A 20,025-nucleotide genomic window follows, 5' to 3' on the forward strand; every position below is an offset into this window, starting at 1 on the left:
ATTATCACCTACACCCCCCCACCACAGCTATTACACACCATCTGTTGTTGGTGTTTCCATGGCAACAGCCCTCTGTTACCTGGTGCAGGTGAGAATTGGCAAACAACAGAGCAGAGGAGCTGCGGGGGAAGACAACAACAGAACCAACATGAACAGCCTCTTATCCAGGTAGGAGTCGGTGCTTTTATACTTCACAGTATCCAGAGTCAGCCGGGGACCTTTGACCTGAATGTTACCAAGCTGCTTCATTAAAGATAAAAGATATCCTATACTGCCAGTTTGTCTCTGGATTTGTCCCAGCAGAGACGTCCAGGTGAAGAGCATGGAGCAGACGGTGAAACATGCTGAGAAGTACCTGGGCGAGATCTGCTCCCTGCTGGCCTCCTACACCAGGAAGACGGCCAAGCTCCGAGACAAGGCGGACCTGCTGGTGGCTCAGCTCTTTGACTTCTCCAGCAGAGAGGACCCCGAGCTCCAGATCGGCCTGAAAAACATGGCAGAGGACCTGGCCATGGTGCAGGACTACAGGCAGGCTCAGGTCAGTGAAACTGTTGCTCTGCATGCATCAATGTTCTCTATTGACTGCATCAATCTGTTATACAGAGCCTGTATGGTTGTTGTCAGAATGACCGCGTTATTGTTGCAGGTAGAGAGACTGGAGACGAGAGTTGTCGCTCCTCTAAAAGCCTACGGAGACATAGTGAAAAATAAAAAGGTGAGTTTGGTTACGGATGTGTGCCTCCTGTATTGATTTGACTAGAAACTGATATCATCTGATACCCGTATTGGCCTGAATATAAGATGACCCTGATTAGAAGATTACACCTCATTTTCCAACACATAAAAGTGAAACAGGAAATAACTTCAGCAGAACCTAGATCCCACATTTGTGTAGCTTGTCTATCAGTCACATGCTCACACACTCACCTGTGTGGCTCTTGGGAGCAGTTGAAATGATTCCTCTGACAGTCTGTTTGAGCTCCTCGTCATCTGTGGCAGCTGACAGATGATTCAGTTTCTGCAAGAAAGATGTTGGAAGATGTTTTCAATCCTCAATAGACCCGTTTTAGTCTTCTTTAGGGGGGTTCAGGGGGTCTTTAGGAGGAGATAGCAGGTCAACAGAAGAGGTCACATAGAAGCGGTGTACATCATCTGAAAGCTGGGAACCTGAAGATTCATTTGAGATACAGTTCAGCGCTGTGTGTCAAGTTGTTCCAGTCATACATCAAAAATAAACATGAACTAATCAATTAATTAATTAAAATGAATAATGAAAGTGTATAAGGGTTTAGAACATAATGATAGAAGTATATGATGGTCATCCCCATGCTCTATTACGTCTCATAAGTTGTTGCAGCAATTTTTGGGTTTAATTTGTTACACAGATCTGGTGCTAAATTTAATTTTTTACCAGTTGAGAATTGATAAAAATGATCAATAATCTCTCCAAAATACCACATTAAGACACCGAGACCTTGAGGAACACCATAGAAAAAGCCATGCTGTGAGTTGGGATCAAAAACTTTTGACATTTGGAGATTTCTGCAAGAATTGCATTTTTCAGGCGATTGAATGGCGATCACTTGTGTTGTGTAAACTGATCAGAAACCCCCTTTTTGTCAGTCTAGCTAGGAAAGCCATCCATCCTCTGAATGCTCTAGGTCTCTAGTCTGATCCATCCATCCTCTGAATGCTCTAGGTCTCTAGTTTGATCCATCCATCCTCTGAATGCTCTAGGCCTCTAGTTTGATCCATCCATCCTCTGAATGCTCTAGGTCTCTAGTTTGATCCATCCATCCTCTGAATGCTCTAGGTCTCTAGTTTGATCCATCCATCCTTTGAATGCTCTAAGTCTCTAGTTTGATCCATCCATCCTCTGAATGCTCTAGGCCTCTAGTTTGATCCATCCATCCTCTGAATGCTCTAGGTCTCTAGTTTGATCCATCCATCCTCTGAATGCTCTAGGTCTCTAGTTTGATCCATCCATCCTCTGAATGCTCTAGGTCTCTAGTTTGTGGCTTCATGAGGTTGCAACAACCAGTGCTGTCTCTTGTCTTGTGTTATACAAATGTAACACAAGTTACACATGTAACACATGTTGTGTGAGCTGACGGTGTTTCTACAATACAGGCAGATCTGAAGAAGTTCAGCACTGATCTGAACAGAGAGATGAAGGAGCTGCAGAAACTGGAGAAAATCCGACTGAGGAACCCGGCAGATCGACAGAGCATCGTATCCTTCATACAGACATTTGACTCTTTTCATCACCACACACTGATTTGGGAAACTTGTTTTATTGACTAATTAACGCTTAGTAACCAACCAATGGGTCAGTCAGACATTGTTCATCCCCCACAGAACGTTATTTAAAATTGAGGTGGAGAGGCCAACGTTTCCAGAGATATCAAATCTGTCTGACTTAATTTTGAAAGAAATTTGTTTAAAATGATGATGGAGCCACAGAAAGCATGGAGGCTCAGGTATGAATATTTCACTTAATGTAAACACCGTGTAGATTCAATGAAGACCTGGAAAAAGCTGAAACAGAATATTTATATATGATACTGTCAGACAATGGAATAAGATGATTTTTTCAAACCTAAAGTCACTTAAAGGACCAATATGTAATATATTTACTGTAATAAATCATAAAAGGACCATGATATGTCATCAGAGCTTTAGGAAACATGCTGAATTGAAATACTGACACCCTGACAACAATGCATATATATATATGGCATGCCATTAAGGAAATTATTATATATATAATGTGAAATTTCAGAATATTGAATGAAATCCTGAATATATTGAATGAAATGTGAGAATATTGAATGAACGCTTCATTCAATATTCTCAGGATTTCATTCAATATTCTCAAATTTCACATTATATATATAATAATTTCCTGAACGGCATGCCATAATGTATATACTGTATATATATATATATATATACATATATATATACATATATATATATGTATATATACACACACAGCTATACTTGTGAATATTTTCTTAACAATACCTTTCAGTCTCAGGTAATGTACATGATTTTATGATAATCTCATGTATATCATCACATTACTGACCCTCCCAGCAGCTCCTACTGACTGTGAGGTAAACTGTGTGTTAACTGACAGGCAGAAGTAAACGCTCAGAAAGCTTCCAACAATGCCCAGCGCAGTATCAGACAGCTGGAGGAGACCATCACAGACTTCCAGAGACAGAAACTGGAGGATGTCAAAGTCAGTCTCACACTTTCACACATCTTCCAGTAGGGTGAGTATCCACGTCCCGTTGTCTACAACTGTTGTTTTATTTTTTTTTTATTTCAGAGGATTTTCACCGACTTCATCACAGTGGAGATGCTCTTCCATGCTAAAGCGCTGGAGGTCTATGCACACACATACCACAACCTAGAGGCGATGAACACTCAAAAGGATCTGGAGGTATCTTATGTTGATGACACAGCCAATAAACTGTTACTACTAGTACTTTTCTTTTACTTGGGAATTATCTGAGTGAGGTCGTCTTCTTAAAATGTCTGCCGTTAACTTGTAAGATGAACCGACTGGCGTGTGAGAGTAGACTTGCTCAAAAGACATAATAATAACAATAATTCAGTCATAATTGCAGTTTCATGCTTCATCAGCAGGTGATAACGATAAGCGTGAAACCTCTATCCTGTCTTTATGTCTCCATAGTTGTTCAATGGACGGATCAAGATGTCTGACTTTCTGACTGGGCGCCTGGACACCCCTCTGACCGGCTACCCTTCTCCCCTCATGAGCCACCGTCCTCCTCTGGCCTCCCCCACGGGCCGAAGCCTCAGGTCAACGCTGGCTTCCACCACAGGCCAAACCCAGAGACAACAACATAGCCAGTACCCAGACACCGTCAGGAGGGTGAGTCCTAATGTCCTTGTTACCATGGTGACAGAATGAGAGTGCTCGTTAAGGTAATTTCTGTCATTAAAGGTCCCATATTATGCTCATTTTCAGGTTCTTACTTGTATTTTGGGTTTCTACTAGAACATGTTTACATACTTTAATGTTCAAATAACATTTTATTTTCCTCGTACTGTCTGCTTGAATATACCTGTATTTACCTTCTGTCTGAAACGCTCCGTTTTAGTAAATTTCAATGGAATTGCAACAGAATTGCGTTGCTATGCAACAGCTTGGGTCCATGTTTACGTCCTGTCAGCTGATGTCATTCACATCCACTGCAACAGGAAATAAACTGGGACACATTTTGTATGTTTATGTTTAAAACTTTGAAATGGTCTAAATATTGTAGATTTGTGACATCACAAATAGACCTGACGGCTTGTTTCAAAAGCTCAGTTTCTGAATACGGGCTGTGTGTATTTCTCTGTGGATTAAGCGTTTCGATACTTTCACAGTATTTATATAGAACTTAAACCTGCTTTATAATATAAAAGCCATGAAAATGTCACTTTTTACAATATGGGACTTTTAAGATGTTTTGATGATTGATTTGACTTCTATGACCTTTTATAAAAAACAAAAATAAAGTAAAATAAAAAAAATAGCCCCCATGTCCCTCCAAAAATCCTAGGATTTTTTTGCCAAAGGGCCAAATCCAAGCTGGCTAATTCTTTTCTTGGTCTTCCTCTCGGTAGTCGCCATGATTCACCGTAAAGAACCACTGATCAACAGGCTCGTTTCTATACAGAAACATTCATGAGACGCTTTTTGTATCAACCATTTATGGTTGGATGCGGGCGAGCAGAGGGCGGGATATGAGGCGGATCCATGTGCGGACAGCTCCAAGTTGATTTTGGATTTTTAAGAAAGGAATTGGGCTGCACGGTGGTGCAGTGGTTAGCACTGGTGCCTCACAGCTAGAGGGTTGCAGGTTCGAATCCGGCTTGGGACCTTTCTGTGTGGAGTTTGCATGTTCTCCCCGTGTTAGCGTGGGTTTTCTCCGGGTACTCCGGTTTCCTCCCACAGTCCAAAGACATGCAGGTTAGGTTAATTGTGGACTCTAAATTGCCCGTAGGTGTGAGTGTGAGCGTGAATGGTTGTCTGTCTCTATGTGTCAGCCCTGCGATGGACTGGCGACCTGTCCAGGGTGTACCCTGCCTTCGCCCAATGTCGGCTGGGATCGGCTCCAGCCCCCCCGCGACCCCTAACGGGATAAGCGGTTGCAGATGGATGGATGGATGGATGGATGGAAGAAAGGAATTGCACACTGGCAGGCGTATGAAAGGTTTTCATCATTTGTACGTATGCTGAGTTTTATAAATGAGGCCGCTGGTCGTCTTCAATTAATGTAATGTCATGATCTGCCATCATAAATGACCAAATATAGGTTAAAAAAGTAAAAGTTACTTTAGAAGGTGTCTTTTCACTGAAAAACAACTTACCTTCTCGTTCAAAAGTTATGTTTTGACTCGCGGCCATCTTGGATTTCTGCATCTGGCTAACAATCCCAGGAGTTTTGGGAGGGATCATGGGGCCAAAATGTTTGTATCAAAGGTCCATAGAAGTCAAATCAGTCATCTTAGCCAGAAAGTGGGGAAAGAATTGAGGTTCTGGACCCGGATAAGACAAAAACTTCAGTGATGCTCTGATCAGTGTTTAACTGCTGTCCTGAAGGCCGTCACTCAGTGAGCCCGAGATTTCTCACCTTATTCAATCTGCAGCCTCGCAGCACCTTACAACGCCAGAGAGGCATGGAGGAGGAGGAGGGCGATGAAGAGCTGGACGGGGACGAAGAAGAAGAGGAAGAAGAAGAAGAAGAGGAAGAAGAGGAGGAGATTTATGAATCAGAGATAGAAGAGGGTCTGCACACCAGCAGGCAGTCTTACGCTGCTCAATATGCACAGATGCACAGATGGCAGAAGTAAAAGCTTGTGCACGGGACCATACACAGAAGCAGCTGTTTGTACGCAACGCTGAAATATATCTGCTGTAACCTGTAGAGCTGCAACAACTTATTTTCATTATTGTTGTCACCAAAGCACAGTCTTTAAAATTAGGTTCATACAATATTAATAAAACTGAACGCACTGAAAACAATGTTTTGCTCAGACATATTGTTATAATAAAAAAGGAGTCAGCTCGACAGAAAAAGGGTTCCCAAAATAAACCTAGATGGATCAACTTACTGTGATAAGATGCAATATTTTTCTTTAAAGTTCAACATTTAACATTAGGCCACATCTGGACTTTATAGGGATCAAAGCTGACTGACAGGTTTCACTTCACCGTCCACAGGTCTGTCAGAATGAATTTGTAGTCCATAAAGAACAGGCCTCCATCATCATTATTTAGTTTTTTCTAAATTCTCTTTTTAATATGTTTGCCTATGAGATTCATATGTATGTAGACATAATAAATGCTTAGTTTGTATTTTGCCTTCAGATTCTTGGTATTGTACATTTATTTTTACACATTAAACTTAAAGGAGTTTAAAAGATGTTTTTGCTCTGTCTTTACTCAACCTTCAGTATTAAACTTAAAAATAGTACATGTAACTTCGATTTATATTATTCAAGTTGAACTTAAAAATAACATTATTATTATTATTATTATTATTATTATTATTATAACAATAAGGCAGAAAGTACAGGTGTGAAGCACATCTGACTTTAATGCCAGAAACTGGAGTTTGTATCCCATCCTGAAATCAGCAGTTGCCTTCTCATCAACTACAAGCACAATTTTCCTCAACCCTTTTACCATATGGAGATATTGTGCAAAGAAATAATACAAATAAATGTTGGTATCAGGCATAAAAAAAAGCAACAGATGTCATAGAATGTAGTCTGAGTTTCAGTGTTTGTTTGAAGAAATGCAGTGCATGATTTTCCCATCATTTTGTACCGTAGGAACTGAACTGTAAATTAAAGCAGACTTGATGTTCAGTGATGGATGAGTCCGTTAACTGACCTTCAAACTGCAAAGAACAGAATAGAAGATCTGGCTGCCTGGAGAGGAACACTACTAAAACAATCTGAACTTGTACTGCATACAAACATGTAAATAATACATAACACAGGTTTAAAGTTTAGGAGCTTAAAGGTCCCATATCGTACTCATTTTCAGGTTCATACTCATATTTTGTGTTTCTACTAGAACATGTTTACATGCTTTAATTGCGTCGCTATGCAACAGTTTGGGTCCATGTTTACTTCCTGTCAGCTGATGTTATTTACATACACTGCAACAGAAAATAAACTGGGACACATCTAGAATGTTTACGTTTAAAACTGTGTAATGATCTATATAATTGTATATTTTTGACATCACAAATGGACAGAAATCCTAACAGCTTGTTTCAAACACACAATTTCTGAATATGGGCTGTGTGTATTTCTCAGTATATTGAGTGTTTTGATAGTTTAACAATATTTATATAGCACTTAAACCTGCTTTATAATATAAAAGACATTAAAATCTCACTTTTTACAATATGGGACCTTTAAACTTGCAAAAACTGTGGTATGTTGGTTTAAACCTCACCTGGATATCGTAAGCAGCCTGTTTAACCCGAAGCATCAATTTAATGTCTGCTGAGCAGTGTGAAACTGTCGAATAATAATCAGCCCAACTGACGGTCACGTTAGTCATCTTAGGAATGTTTAATATTCCATATCGTCAGAAGCTAAAACATTTGAACATAAAGGTGGAAGGAGCACATCTCACTGAATGCACTTACAGAAGTGATATCACTGGGCTGCATCGATGTGACATGAGATTATACTGGAGACCAGATACACAGAGCAGGAATACTGGCGATCAGAAGTAAAAGTAGCTCAAAGAACGTCAGTGTGCGATGCTGTCAGCTACTTCCTGAATCTGGTTAAATATAGCAGAGATAAAAAAAAACAAAAAAAAAAACAATATTCTTCACAGTAGTTTTTCATCACATCCATGCATGTCATTGTAATTCATCCATGGCACACTTCAAATGGCACTTTAAAAAAAGAAAAAGAAAGAACGGGTTGTTTACTGTCGTTGACGTGGTAGGTATACGGAGGAGTGGAGGAACAGACTCCGGAAAGGTGTGTTGCTGTTTGTCTGAATAAAAAGCTCCTAATCTGTGCTGAGTTGGATCGCCTTGTATGTGATGACTTGTAACACCATAAATGCACCAGAGACATACAGAACCAAATAATGGCAGATGGAGAGCACAAAACACTGAAAAAACTGCTGAAATGATACTGAAATGTTGTACAGAGAAAAGCACAGGAAACCCCCGCCCCACTCTCAATTTTCCCTTTTTTTCATAAACAGACACAGAAGCAAAGAAATGTAAAAACAAAGGTTCTGGCACTGTGAACACTGTGAACACTGTGAACACAGTGAACACCGTGGACACCGTGGACACCGTGAACACCGTGGACACCGTGAACCGTGGACACCGTGAACCGTGAACACCGTGGACACCGTGAACCGTGAACACCGTGGACACCGTGGACACCGTGAACCGTGAACACCGTGAAGACCGTTAACACCGTGAACACCGTTGACACCGTGAACACCGTGGACACCGTGAACACCGTGGACACCGTGAACCGTGAACACCGTGAACACCGTGGACAGCGTAAACACTGTGAACCGTGAACACCGTGAACCGCGAACACCGTGAACACTGTGACCACTTGGCATCTGTCAAATCATAAAACAACACAACAGTGGAAATAAATGACAATATGTTGTCGACAGCAACGTCTTCACAGAGGCAGCACAATCAGGAGTCCCACGCTCACTCACAGCAGTACAGTAGTAGTATTAGTACCAATCGGCGCTTGATTGAAGGTGTAGTAGTAGTAGTAGTAGTAGTAGTAGTAGTAGTAGTAGTAAGTTAAGCAAGAGTCCACTCTCCCTGTTTGACTCAGTGTCTCCAGGAGACCATTCTCAAGTCTGATTGTTAACCAACCTATAAAGTGCTTTCAAAAAAAATAATCTGCCCCTTCATCATACTCATCCTCATCTATACAATAAATCAGTATGTCCATTAGGCAACGTTAGAGGAGGAAAGAATAGAGATCATTAAAAAGGGTCTATCAGGCACGAGCATGGAGCTCCTCTCTTTCTCTCCGCGGCCTCGCTCTTCTTCCTCTCCCGTTTCTTTCTTTCTTTCTTTACTTCTTGAAGGGCGTCAGTCTGCCGATGTTGTGCCAGAAGGTGGAGGTTTTGCGCTTGGGCTCAGCCAGCATGAAGACCTGCTGCTGGGGCAGAGCAGTGGGGAGAGAGGGGTGCTTCTGTCTCAGGAGGAAGTCGTAGTAGGGTCTGGTCACTGCTGAGGAGGACATCCACAGAACAGTGTCATTACATTAGGAGATATCACACCCAGCTGGGACAAGCAACAAGAAGCATGCAGTCGTTATATATTACACATCTGTATTTATTAAGTGTCTCAGAGGGATGCATATATAATAAAAGTATAGGTATTCCAATAATGACAGCAATAAAGGTCGGTTGCTATTGAGCAGGGGTGAAATGAGCTGAACTATTCTGGCTCACAGTTCCATCAGTTAAACAAACAACGACAGTCATGTCATGTTGTTATTATTTATTAATTTGAATTGCAATTCTTATTTTATTTATTCTTATTTTTTTTTACTTCTCTATTTATGTGTATTTATAGCTCTCTTTGTCTTCCTGCAACACCTGAATTTCCCCTCTGGGGATCAAAAAAAGACTTACTACCAGGGTCTGAAATTCACTTTCTTCACTTCCTGCCACTGACAGACAAGTCTTTTTTTTGTCTGCCACACCCAATGAAGGAATAACATTTTAGATCTGAAGTCATTCAATGTTCGATATATTTTACATAAAAAACATTATATACACGGTAAATTACAGTGTTGAAATTACACCGTAGCTTCTGGGGGAGCCCTATTTTTGGGGGGTGGGCGGGTAATGTACACAATATGTACACAATAATGTACACAATGTATTGTACTTTGTTATTGTCATCTATAGCGGTTATTTGCATCAAAAACACACAATTCAAATGATTATGAATATTTAAATACTTGCTTTGATTAAAAAAAATCTTGGTAAGTTGTTATGAAGTTAAACAGGTCATAAGACTCTCTCTATTATCTATTTTTGATGTGAAAACATCTCATTCAAACAACTGGATTTATTCAAGTTTCTCACCAAAAACGTAATTTTACGAGATTACATTTGAACACATCATGATAACGTTGTAATTAACCTTCACCTAATAGTCCTTTTACTGAGCAGACTGTGAACGTCTCATAAAAATAACTCAATGGCACCTCCGTTAACGTTAGTAGCTCCGGACTGTGCTGCTAAAGGCTGCTAACAGCTAACGTTACTAACTCTCCTCCTGCTGATTTAAACACAGATTTGTTGTTCGCAGTGTCGCATTATCTGGGAAAAAAATAGGGTGCGTTCTTCAGGTTTAGTAGCGTCATGCTTTTGAGCACTTTTTTACTCTCCGCCTTGTCTTTGGTCCAAAACAAATTGTAACATGATACAGCGTGCGTATACGTCATTGTGCAGCGTAACTGTCGGAAAGCATCAATAAGAGGAATCGATAGTCACGGAGGCATGAGATGCCAAGAAAGTGAACAACTACTGTTCTCTATTCCCATCTCTAGCGTTTTCCCTGCCTGCCAAAGTGGAGGATGTCTTGATGATTTCACCCGCCACCGCCAAGAATTTACCCACATTTGGCATGTGGCGGGTGCTAATGTCAGACCCTGACCACCATCATCAGTGTCCAGACTCCGGGGGAATATACCTCATGTCACCAGGTCATCATTACCCCCTTTAATATATTATGTCACGATGGAATGTAATCGCCATAGACTTTGCACTATTCATCTTCTCATGCACCATGTAATAAATTATTGTTCATTGGATATGGGGTTTCTCCAGATTGAAATCAATACTCAGTCGATACTCTGCTGCTCTGAGTTACTCTTTTCAACACACATATTGTTTTCCTGCTCTATTATCACCAGTTGCCTCTACTTTGTTGTTTTTCCTGCATGTGTTTCATATTAAGAGCCTCGCAGGAAAGAGGATGATTCTTTTTTAAGCTACTTTAATGCTTTTGATGTGAAAACATCTGTGCAGATGAGTTTTATTGACAGCAGCTTAACACCAAACAAAGAGCAGCAAAGTATTAATACATTTATTTTTATCGACGATGTCTGTCCGGTCCAGAGAGTGTGTGAAGGAATGTTCATAGATTACTCTGCTGTCGTGTTCAGAGAGAGGAGGAGGAGTTTTAGTCCTAGTCAAACCTTTACTGTGATTCCTAAAAGTGATTCTGGGATGCTTGAGGAATACAGAGTGCTGCTGTATGTGCTATAGATCAGTGCTTCTATATCTATATAGTGCCTCTATATGACTCATAGGGAGGTGACCTGTGTCCAAGCCCGGAGAGAAAGAAAGACTTTCATCTTAAGACTGATATTACACCTAAGATGACCTGAGGGGAATTATAAGGAAACCAAACTTATGAACAGAGGGGTGTAAAGTCTGCACGGATTCAAACACTACTCAGAACTCAAGTCCATGCGGTCCCATCCAGCTTTATTTGCCTTTCTCTGAACCCTCCTCGGGTGCATACCTTTGGGTTTCCCGGTCGGGTGGCTTTTGCAGGCATTAAGCATGGCCTGTTTCTTCTGGACATCTGTGAGAGAGAATCCTGAGAGGAGAAAAAGGAAATAGTATCACTATATGACGTCAAGTCAAGTCGATTTTATTACATAGCAATATCCCAAATTTCCTTTACAATCTGTGCAGCACTTGACCTTCACTATGAAGCTTTCACAATACGTTTCATTTGTTTGTTCTGAATCCAACAGAATGTCCATCTTCTCACTATATAACCCAACAAGCATTTAATGGATGGAACTGTGCAGTCTTCAGTCCTCATAATTCATAACGTCCCAGTGAAGCAACCAGAGAATACAGACCGAACAACTCAGGACACCAGCCCGGCTGACATTCTGCTTGTCAGCATCATAGAAATCTATTTATTGCTGGCAGTCCCACAGTTCCTGACGCGATATTAAAGATGTTAAAGATATTAAAGATGTAGTGGAGGATATAGATCACATGTTTGGAGGCACGGCTGAGAGGTTATGGAGACAATGACGGTCAAAGGCAGGTCGCTAGATTTGAAATGATCCAACCTATAACTTCACCCCAGTGGTGCCGACTCTTCCAATGAAAGTAGGCTAGCAGCACTAGCTCCAGAAGTCTCTGAATCTAGAGACAACGTCACTGAGTCAGAAACACAGACTAAACGTAACGGCGTAAACAACCAACATGGCTGCTGTTAGTACTCACAGATATCAAGCTAGCAGCTGGAGGAAGACTGTGGTCATGTGCAATGAGTGCACGGGCAGGTAGGCAGAGAGACAGGTAGGTAGGGAGACAGGAAGGTAAAGAGACAGACTGGTAGAGAGACAGGTAGGTAGAGAGACAGGTAGGTAGAGAGACAGGTAGGTAGGGAGACAGACTGGTAGAGAGACAGGTAGGTAGGGAGACAGGTAGGTAAAGAGACAGACTGGTAGAGAGACAGGTAGGTAAAGAGACAGGTAGGTAGAGAGAAAGGTTGGTAGAGAGACAGGTAGGTAGAGAGACAGGTAGGTAGGGAGACAGACTGGTAGAGAGACAGGTAGGTAGGGAGACAGGTAGGTAAAGAGACAGACTGGTAGAGAGACAGGTAGGTAGAGAGACAGGTAGGTAGGGAGACAGACTGGTAGAGAGACAGGTAGGTAGGGAGACAGGTAGGTAAAGAGACAGACTGGTAGAGAGACAGGTAGGTAGAGAGACAGGTAGGTAAAGAGACAGGTAGGTAGAGAGAAAGGTTGGTAGAGAGACAGGTAGGTAGGGAGACAGGTAGGTACGGAGACAGGTAGGTAGAGAGACAGGAAGGTAGAGAGACAGGAAGGTAGAGAGAAAGGTTGGTAGAGAGACAGGTAGGTAGGGAGACAGGTAGGTACGGAGACAGGTAGGTACGGAGACAGGTAGATAGAGAGAAAGGTTGGTAGAGAGACAGGTAGGTAGGGAGACAGGTAGGTACGGAGACAGGTAGGTACGGAGACAGGTAGATAGAGAGACAGGTAGGTAGGGAGACAAGTAGGTAGAGAGACAGGTAGGTAGAGAGATAGGAAGGTAGAGAGACAGGAAGGTAGGGAGACAGGAAGGTAGGGAGACAGACAGGTAGAGAGACAGGTAGGTAGGGAGACAGACTGGTAGAGTGCCAGGTAGGTAGGGAGACAGGTAGGTAAAGAGACAGACTGGTAGAGAGACAGGTAGGTAGAGAGACAGGTAGGTAGGGAGACAGACTGGTAGAGAGACAGGTAGGTAGGGAGACAGGTAGGTAAAGAGACAGGTAGGTAGAGAGACAGGTTGGTAGAGAGACAGGTAGGTACGGAGACAGGTAGGTACGGAGACAGGTAGGTAGAGAGACAGGTAGGTAGAGAGACAGGTAGGTAGGGAGACAAGTAGGTAGAGAGATAGGTAGGTAGAGAGACAGGTAGGTAGGGAGACAAGTAGGTAGAGAGACAGGTAGGTAGGGAGACAAGTAGGTAGAGAGACAGGTAGGTAGAGAGACAGGAAGGTAGAGAGACAGGTAGGTAGAGACACAGGTAGGTAGAGAGACAGGTAGGTAGGGAGACAGGTAGGTAGAGAGACAGGAAGGTAGAGAGACAGGAAGGTAGGGAGACAAGTAGGTAGAGAGACAGGAAGGTAGAGAGACAGGAAGGTAGGGAGACAGGTAGGTAGAGAGACAGACTGGTAGAGAGACAGGTAGGTAGAGACACAGGAAGGTAGGGAGACAGACTGGTAGAGAGACAGGTAGGTAGGGAGACAGGTAGGTAAAGAGACAGACTGGTAGAGAGACAGGTAGGTAGAGAGACAGGTAGGTAGAGAGACAGGTAGGTAGGGAGACAGACTGGTAGAGAGACAGGTAGGTAGGGAGATAGGTAGGTAAAGAGACAGACTGGTAGAGAGACAGGTAGGTAAAGAGACAGGTAGGTAGAGAGACAGGTTGGTAGAGAGACAGGTAGGTAGGGAGACAGGTAGGTACGGAGACAGGTAGGTACGGAGACAGGTAGGTAGAGAGACAGGTAGGTAGGGAGACAAGTAGGTAGAGAGACAGGTAGGTAGAGAGACAGGAAGGTAGAGAGACAGGAAGGTAGGGAGACAGACAGGTAGAGAGACAGGTAGGTAGGGAGACAGGTAGGTAAAGAGACAGACTGGTAGAGAGACAGGTAGGCAGGGAGACAGACTGGTAGAGAGACAGGTAGGTAGGGAGACAGGTAGGTAAAGAGACAGACTGGTAGAGAGACAGGTAGGTAGAGAGACAGGTAGGTAGAGAGACAGGTAGGTAGGGAGACAGACTGGTAGAGAGACAGGTAGGTAGGGAGACAGGTAGGTAAAGAGACAGACTGGTAGAGAGACAGGTAGGTAGAGAGACAGGTAGGTAAAGAGACAGGTAGGTAGAGAGACAGGTTGGTAGAGAGACAGACTGGTAGAGAGACAGGTAGGTACGGAGACAGGTAGGTACGGAGACAGGTAGGTAGAGAGACAGGTTGGTAGAGAGACAGACTGGTAGAGAGACAGGTAGGTACGGAGACAGGTAGGTAGAGAGACAGACTGGTAGCTCGTTCAATCATTGGTTTATTACAGCCCTGCGACAGTCACAGATACCAGATTTGTTTTTTGTCAGATCATTTGATTTATTGATCACTGTCAGGATGTAATGAGACGTTCAACTAATATCCCAAAACATGTTTCTAAAATCTCTACCAACCTTCCCTTTAACCACAAGATCACAGGTAAACAGTGTTTTTCTTTCAGCATGAACTTGACCTGTTCCATACAGTATATCTGACCTGTCTCGTGGTCATGCTGGACCTGGATCCTCTCGTCGGCGAAGGCTCGGAGCCAGCGCTGTTTCTGCTCCGGCTTCTTGGCACACAGGAAGTGGACTTCATCACCAGCCAGCGAGCGCAGCTTCAGGGCGTTCTTCACGCTGATGTTGAAGTCCTTCTCCTTGCCATCCTCCACGTCCGTCACCTCCATGTGATCCATGTCCAGTCGACCCTTGTAGTACAGCATGTCCCGCCGCAGGAGGTCCTGCGATGAAAAGGACGGCACATTCACCCATATTAATTCCTCCATTTTAAACATAGGTTATAGGCATTATTATAGGACTAACATCAGATGGAATAAAAAGCTGGATGGACAGAATTTAAGAAATAAGTATTGAGATTGGTAGCAAGATCAGTCCTGAGTCAAATCTAATTTAAAGGTCTTTATAATTTAATTTAATATCAAGTTTACACACTATAGTGCATATTCCCTTCATAATATTATGCTTAATCAAGTTACCTAACTAATACATATACATTGTACAGAAAGTGGGAGACATGTCTTTAGAGTGTTGCTACTCAAACCACCACTTTGGGCCTTTTAATGTTGACATGGAAATGAATGTAGCTTCTAGGCACATTTTGACGTCATCAAAAATACAAGCATTTAATAAACGCAGTTTAATATTTGGATCATGTCCTCTCCTGCATTAGAAGTCAGCTACTATCGCACAGTGCAGACGCTCATTATATTTTTATAAAGGATGACACCTTTTGTGGACGTGGACAATCATGGTGTCTTGACTTAATAATTTATGTGACGATTTCTTTCTCCAACGCTCGTCTTAACCCTCAAAGTTACGGCTGATTGGTGTTTGTATATGAAAAATAGAGAAAAATAAATCAACCACTTTGTTTTGCAGAAAGACTGACCTTGAGGTCCCTGATGAGGATCAGGTGGTTGAAGCCTATATCTACCCTTGGTTTCAGTGCTCAGGTGCTGACTCATTGGGTGCATCCCAAAGCTCTTAATTGCATCCCTGTTTCCCTCACTAGCGTCTTTTCCTTGCATCTTAGTCCTTCCCACCAGGGAAGCATGGAGAGATGCAAGGAAACCATGCGAGGAGTGAGGAAACGAGGAAATATGCTTCACGTGAAGCGACGTCTGTTTCTGATGACAGAAGCAGCTGATCGCAGCTGGATCAGCTGTCAGTCGGCTTTAACAGCTGTCTATGTCTGAACTGTACTAATACTAATAAAGACACTCAGTTATTATCAGTGGCAGAGCAGCAGTGTTTTCTCTCTGTAGCCTGTTACCTATTTAACAAACACCTGCACATGAATAACAGCTGCAGTCTGTATTTCTACTGTGGACTGAGTCCTGCTTAGAGGACCAGGAACCATCTCTACTGGCTCAATGCCTTTATATTATTTATTCATTATTAGCGTCTGTATTTATTTATATTCAGATTGTGAGTTCATTATTCAATAACCCAGAATATGACTATGGTGTCTTTTGAACACTAGACAATATTTATTAGGCTGAATGTTTCAGGGAAAATGTAAATTATATAACTCATATCAAAACCCGACGTTCAGGAATTATCAGCCTCACAACTCAAGCGATGTTGAGAGGTAAAGTTATCAGATCAGTCCGGTCGGCAGCAGCGTCCAATCAGTAACTGATATCCAATAAGGGGGCGTGTCGGTCGGTAAAAGACTTCCGTGAAGGCTGCTCTCGTGTATCCTCGCTCCTCGCTCCTCAGAGATCCTTCCTCGATCCTCGATCTTCGATCCTCGCTCCTCCGTGCAGAAAAAAGACCTTTGGGACGACCTTCAAGATGGAGCACCAGAACAACTTCCGGTTCAAGCGAGGAGCGAGGAGCGACAAATAAGAGCTTTGGGATGCACCCATTGTCTCTTTGTCAGAGGTAGTGAGAGTGCTGTCCTGTTGTTGCTCTGTCTGCATAGGGCTGTGTGAATCCTCAGAAGTACCACATGAACCTATCTCACCATTTAGCTTCTTCTCTTCTCTGGAGTCTCTTAGAGTGGGTTAGGTCTGTGTGGCCCGCCTTCGCTGGTTCCTTTAGTTCCTTTATGTTCTAGTCAGCTGTTTGGCAGCGTTGTTTTACTTTGAGTCTTTTCAACATATACTGAGTGTAGGGAGCCTTCCTTTTGGGCCTGTTTTCATTTGCTGTTTCCCCGCTCCCTGTGTGGTTATCCTTCCTTTTAGATTCCCCTGGTCCGCTATTACATCCCTCTCCCCGTTCCCCTGACAACGTGTCATTAAAGTTAGCTCAGCATCCACAGTCTGTTGAGTTCATTCCCCCCCCCCACCCCCCTTTCGGATGATTGTTCACTCATACTGTCATCAGCATAAAATAGTGTAAAATGCTGAGTCACCTTTTTGCAGAACACCATCTGATGATCAAAGAGGAAAAACATCCTCTGTTGACTCTTGGCCTGAGGCTGGGACAGCTTACTCAACTCCCCCGAAAAGATGAGATCAGAGCTCCTGCTGAGGATGTCTTCTCCCTGCATGGACGGAAACACACACACACACACACAGATAGCTGTTGTGTTGCCGCTGTATTGAACAGTATGAAGTGAGAGACACCGTTTCAGAACAAACCTCCCAGTCCTCTATGGAGCTCTGCCACTGGGCGATCTTGTCGATGTTCTCGAGGCGACGCTTCCTCTCGTTGATCAGCCTGGCCACGTTCTTCATGGCGTTTAAGGCCGCTTCCACGTCTTTGTAGTCCCTGAAGATCAGAGAGAGTGACATGCAGTTGAAGTTTAAAGGATCCGGCGATATTCTGTATTTTTCTCAAAGTCAAGAAAATGGACCCAAAAAGAGACCCAAACCAACAAAAATAGTCCCCAACAAACGCCCAGTTGTCTTCTGTTTGAGTAACGTTCTCTATAAACTACAGCGTCCAGCTGTTTTAGCAAATTACTGAGCCTTTCTAACAAATGAAGCCAAATATTTTGATCTGTTTTTAACGCCTTCAGGAGGAAGAGAGAGCCGAAGGTAGGATGGAGACATCAGAAAGTATTAAGAGACTTTTGTGACTATGAGAGTTTTGGTGTTTTCATGGAATTTGTTGACAGTAATAAAATATAAGCTACAAGATACTTCATTAATTACGTAGTTGGAATTTACCAAAGTACACATAAAACACAATCACTACACAGAACAAGTTTGTGAAAGAAGAAAATTGTTTGTTTCCAAATTGGGATTTCTTATCTTCCAAAAAGGTTCCTAGAGCAACAACACTACCAGCGAGAGACACATAGCCAATGATTACTACCCGTTTATAGACAATAAGAATTGTGTGGGCGTATACAATGTTTTTATGTTTTGAATATTCAGGGATTTGTTTATCAAAGTATTGTTTATTATAATATGTAAAACCTTAACTCAAGGTCCACTTACTGGTATTTTCCACAGCTTTGAACTACATCTCGCCATCTTCCAGTTTTTTTTTTTTTTTTTCCTTCTCAATGTTTTTATTAACTGAGGAAGATAAACAGTTGAAAGCTCTGGAAAGAGCTACTCAGTGGACCTTGACTTAAGATCTGGTTGTTAAACTACTATTTCTAAAGTAAGAAATTATGCATATCGACTGCATCCGTCCATGTTGACCAATGAGTATGGGAAAGAATAAAGCGATTGGTTTTAACATCAGCGGCACATACAGTACGTGCATCAGTGGATCTCCTGAAACCCGTCCCCTGGGGGGGGAACACATGAAGAGTTTGCAGTCACCTGTGCTGTGGGTTGGTGTATTTGAGCAGCTCGGCCAGCTGCAGCGGGTACTTGCAGATCTTCTGAACCGGAGTGAGCAGGAAGCCGTCCAGGGAAATGTCGATCATCTTCTGGAGGAGTCGGCAGGCCTCGAAGAAGAACACGTACTTGTTGACCTTCATGACCTTCGACAGCTGGACGCAGGCGTTGGGGTGGTTGTTGCAATACTCTGAATAGATCTGGAAATCTGTTTGCTGTACGGAAAAAATGACAGGAGAGGATTAAAAGGTATGCACCAACATTGTTCACAAACTATACCAGAATTAGTTTGATGGTTTTGGAAAACAAAGTGAAAGATACATAGTAAAGAGGCCATGTGAAGTGAAATAACTCAGAAGAGAGACTTCTTATACATACGGTAACATCTCTGAAGGCATCATTTTGAAACACTACTGCTGACATTCATTTGCTTTCTGCAACTTCTCTGAATTCAAGCGGTCCTGATTGACTGTCATGACTCAGCTTACGTGCTCCAGGAAGCAGCAGCCGATCTCGCTGAGGTGCGGTTGCTCCTTGTTGAATTTCTTCTCCAGGCCTTTCAGGAACTTCCTCTGGAATCGGTAAATGTCTTCAATGTTGCCAAATATGGTCCGAAGCTGCTCTTCGGTGAACATGTCGGTCCGCTTGCGGCACTGTTTGATGTAACCCTGAGGGGAACCAGAACAAGGATCACAACATGCTGCACAATAAGCAGCAACATATGAATAAATAGATATTCATATTCACATTCCATACAATACATATACAGTAACACATTTAATGTTGTGGGAGGGCATTAGCTGCTTGCTCCACTGCTAGTTTGTCCATACTATGAGGTGTTTTCTGTATCAATAAATGTTAAATTGATAGTTAATCAAATTTTGGTTAATAGTTATTATACTATTCCAACAGTGACATGATAATTAATAATCTTTACAGATTATTAGTAATGCTATAATACATGCTATTTTAACAGTTTATTGTTGCACACAAATATAGCATATATACATATATACTGTATAACATATATACTATATTAAGTATTTGTTGGATCAGATATGGTAACACTTAAACCGTCTGTAAGCATTATTTGGATGTCTATTATAAAGTTGTAACTGATGATTATAATACCTTGTTAAATGGTTAATAAATACAATGTAAAGCATCTATAAACATTATTTAGATAGATAGTTAATACTTTATCAGTGGTTAATAATTTATTTCTGGTCCATCTATCTATGTAATGTTTATAAATGTTTTACAAACAGTTTCTTAAAGGTCCCATATCATGCTCATTTTCAGGTTCATAGGTGTATTTTGTGTTTCTACTAGAACATGTTTACATGCTGTAATGTTTAAAAAAAAACTTTATTTCCCTCATACTGTCT

General features: G+C 42.1%; 2 protein-coding genes across 6 annotated transcripts in view; one reads left to right on the plus strand and one right to left on the minus strand.

Moving 5' to 3' along the window:
• Positions 1 to 43: 43 nt before the first annotated feature.
• On the plus strand, positions 44 to 6,399 carry LOC141759739 (CBY1-interacting BAR domain-containing protein 2-like). The gene is made up of 9 exons (XM_074622064.1): positions 44 to 168; positions 304 to 538; positions 647 to 715; positions 2,131 to 2,232; positions 3,035 to 3,040; positions 3,143 to 3,247; positions 3,338 to 3,451; positions 3,707 to 3,907; positions 5,674 to 6,399. The coding sequence occupies exons 1-9, from the start codon at positions 59 to 61 to the stop codon at positions 5,875 to 5,877; spliced, it is 1,146 nt and encodes a 381-aa protein (XP_074478165.1). The 5' UTR covers positions 44 to 58; the 3' UTR covers positions 5,878 to 6,399.
• A 1,191-nt stretch (positions 6,400 to 7,590) lies between these two features.
• Positions 7,591 to 20,025, minus strand: part of arhgef4 (Rho guanine nucleotide exchange factor (GEF) 4) — a 107,564-nt gene continuing 95,129 nt past the window's right edge. For 4 of the 5 annotated variants that reach the window (XM_074622016.1, XM_074622018.1, XM_074622020.1 and 1 more), the window contains 8 exons: positions 19,126 to 19,305; positions 18,620 to 18,852; positions 17,483 to 17,612; positions 17,254 to 17,385; positions 14,872 to 15,115; positions 11,592 to 11,669; positions 8,457 to 9,278; positions 7,591 to 8,302 (listed from right to left, as the gene is read on the minus strand). In XM_074622016.1, coding sequence (XP_074478117.1) covers positions 9,121 to 9,278; positions 11,592 to 11,669; positions 14,872 to 15,115; positions 17,254 to 17,385; positions 17,483 to 17,612; positions 18,620 to 18,852; positions 19,126 to 19,305 — 1,155 coding nt within the window. In that variant the 3' untranslated portion in view covers positions 7,591 to 8,302; positions 8,457 to 9,120. The remainder of the gene's footprint in view (positions 8,303 to 8,456; positions 9,279 to 11,591; positions 11,670 to 14,871; positions 15,116 to 17,253; positions 17,386 to 17,482; positions 17,613 to 18,619; positions 18,853 to 19,125; positions 19,306 to 20,025) is intronic. The other variant, XM_074622017.1, reaches the window with a different exon arrangement.

Source organism: Sebastes fasciatus, chromosome 21, assembly GCF_043250625.1.
Source record: "Sebastes fasciatus isolate fSebFas1 chromosome 21, fSebFas1.pri, whole genome shotgun sequence".
In the NCBI taxonomy this organism is placed as follows: Eukaryota; Metazoa; Chordata; class Actinopteri; order Perciformes; family Sebastidae; genus Sebastes; species Sebastes fasciatus.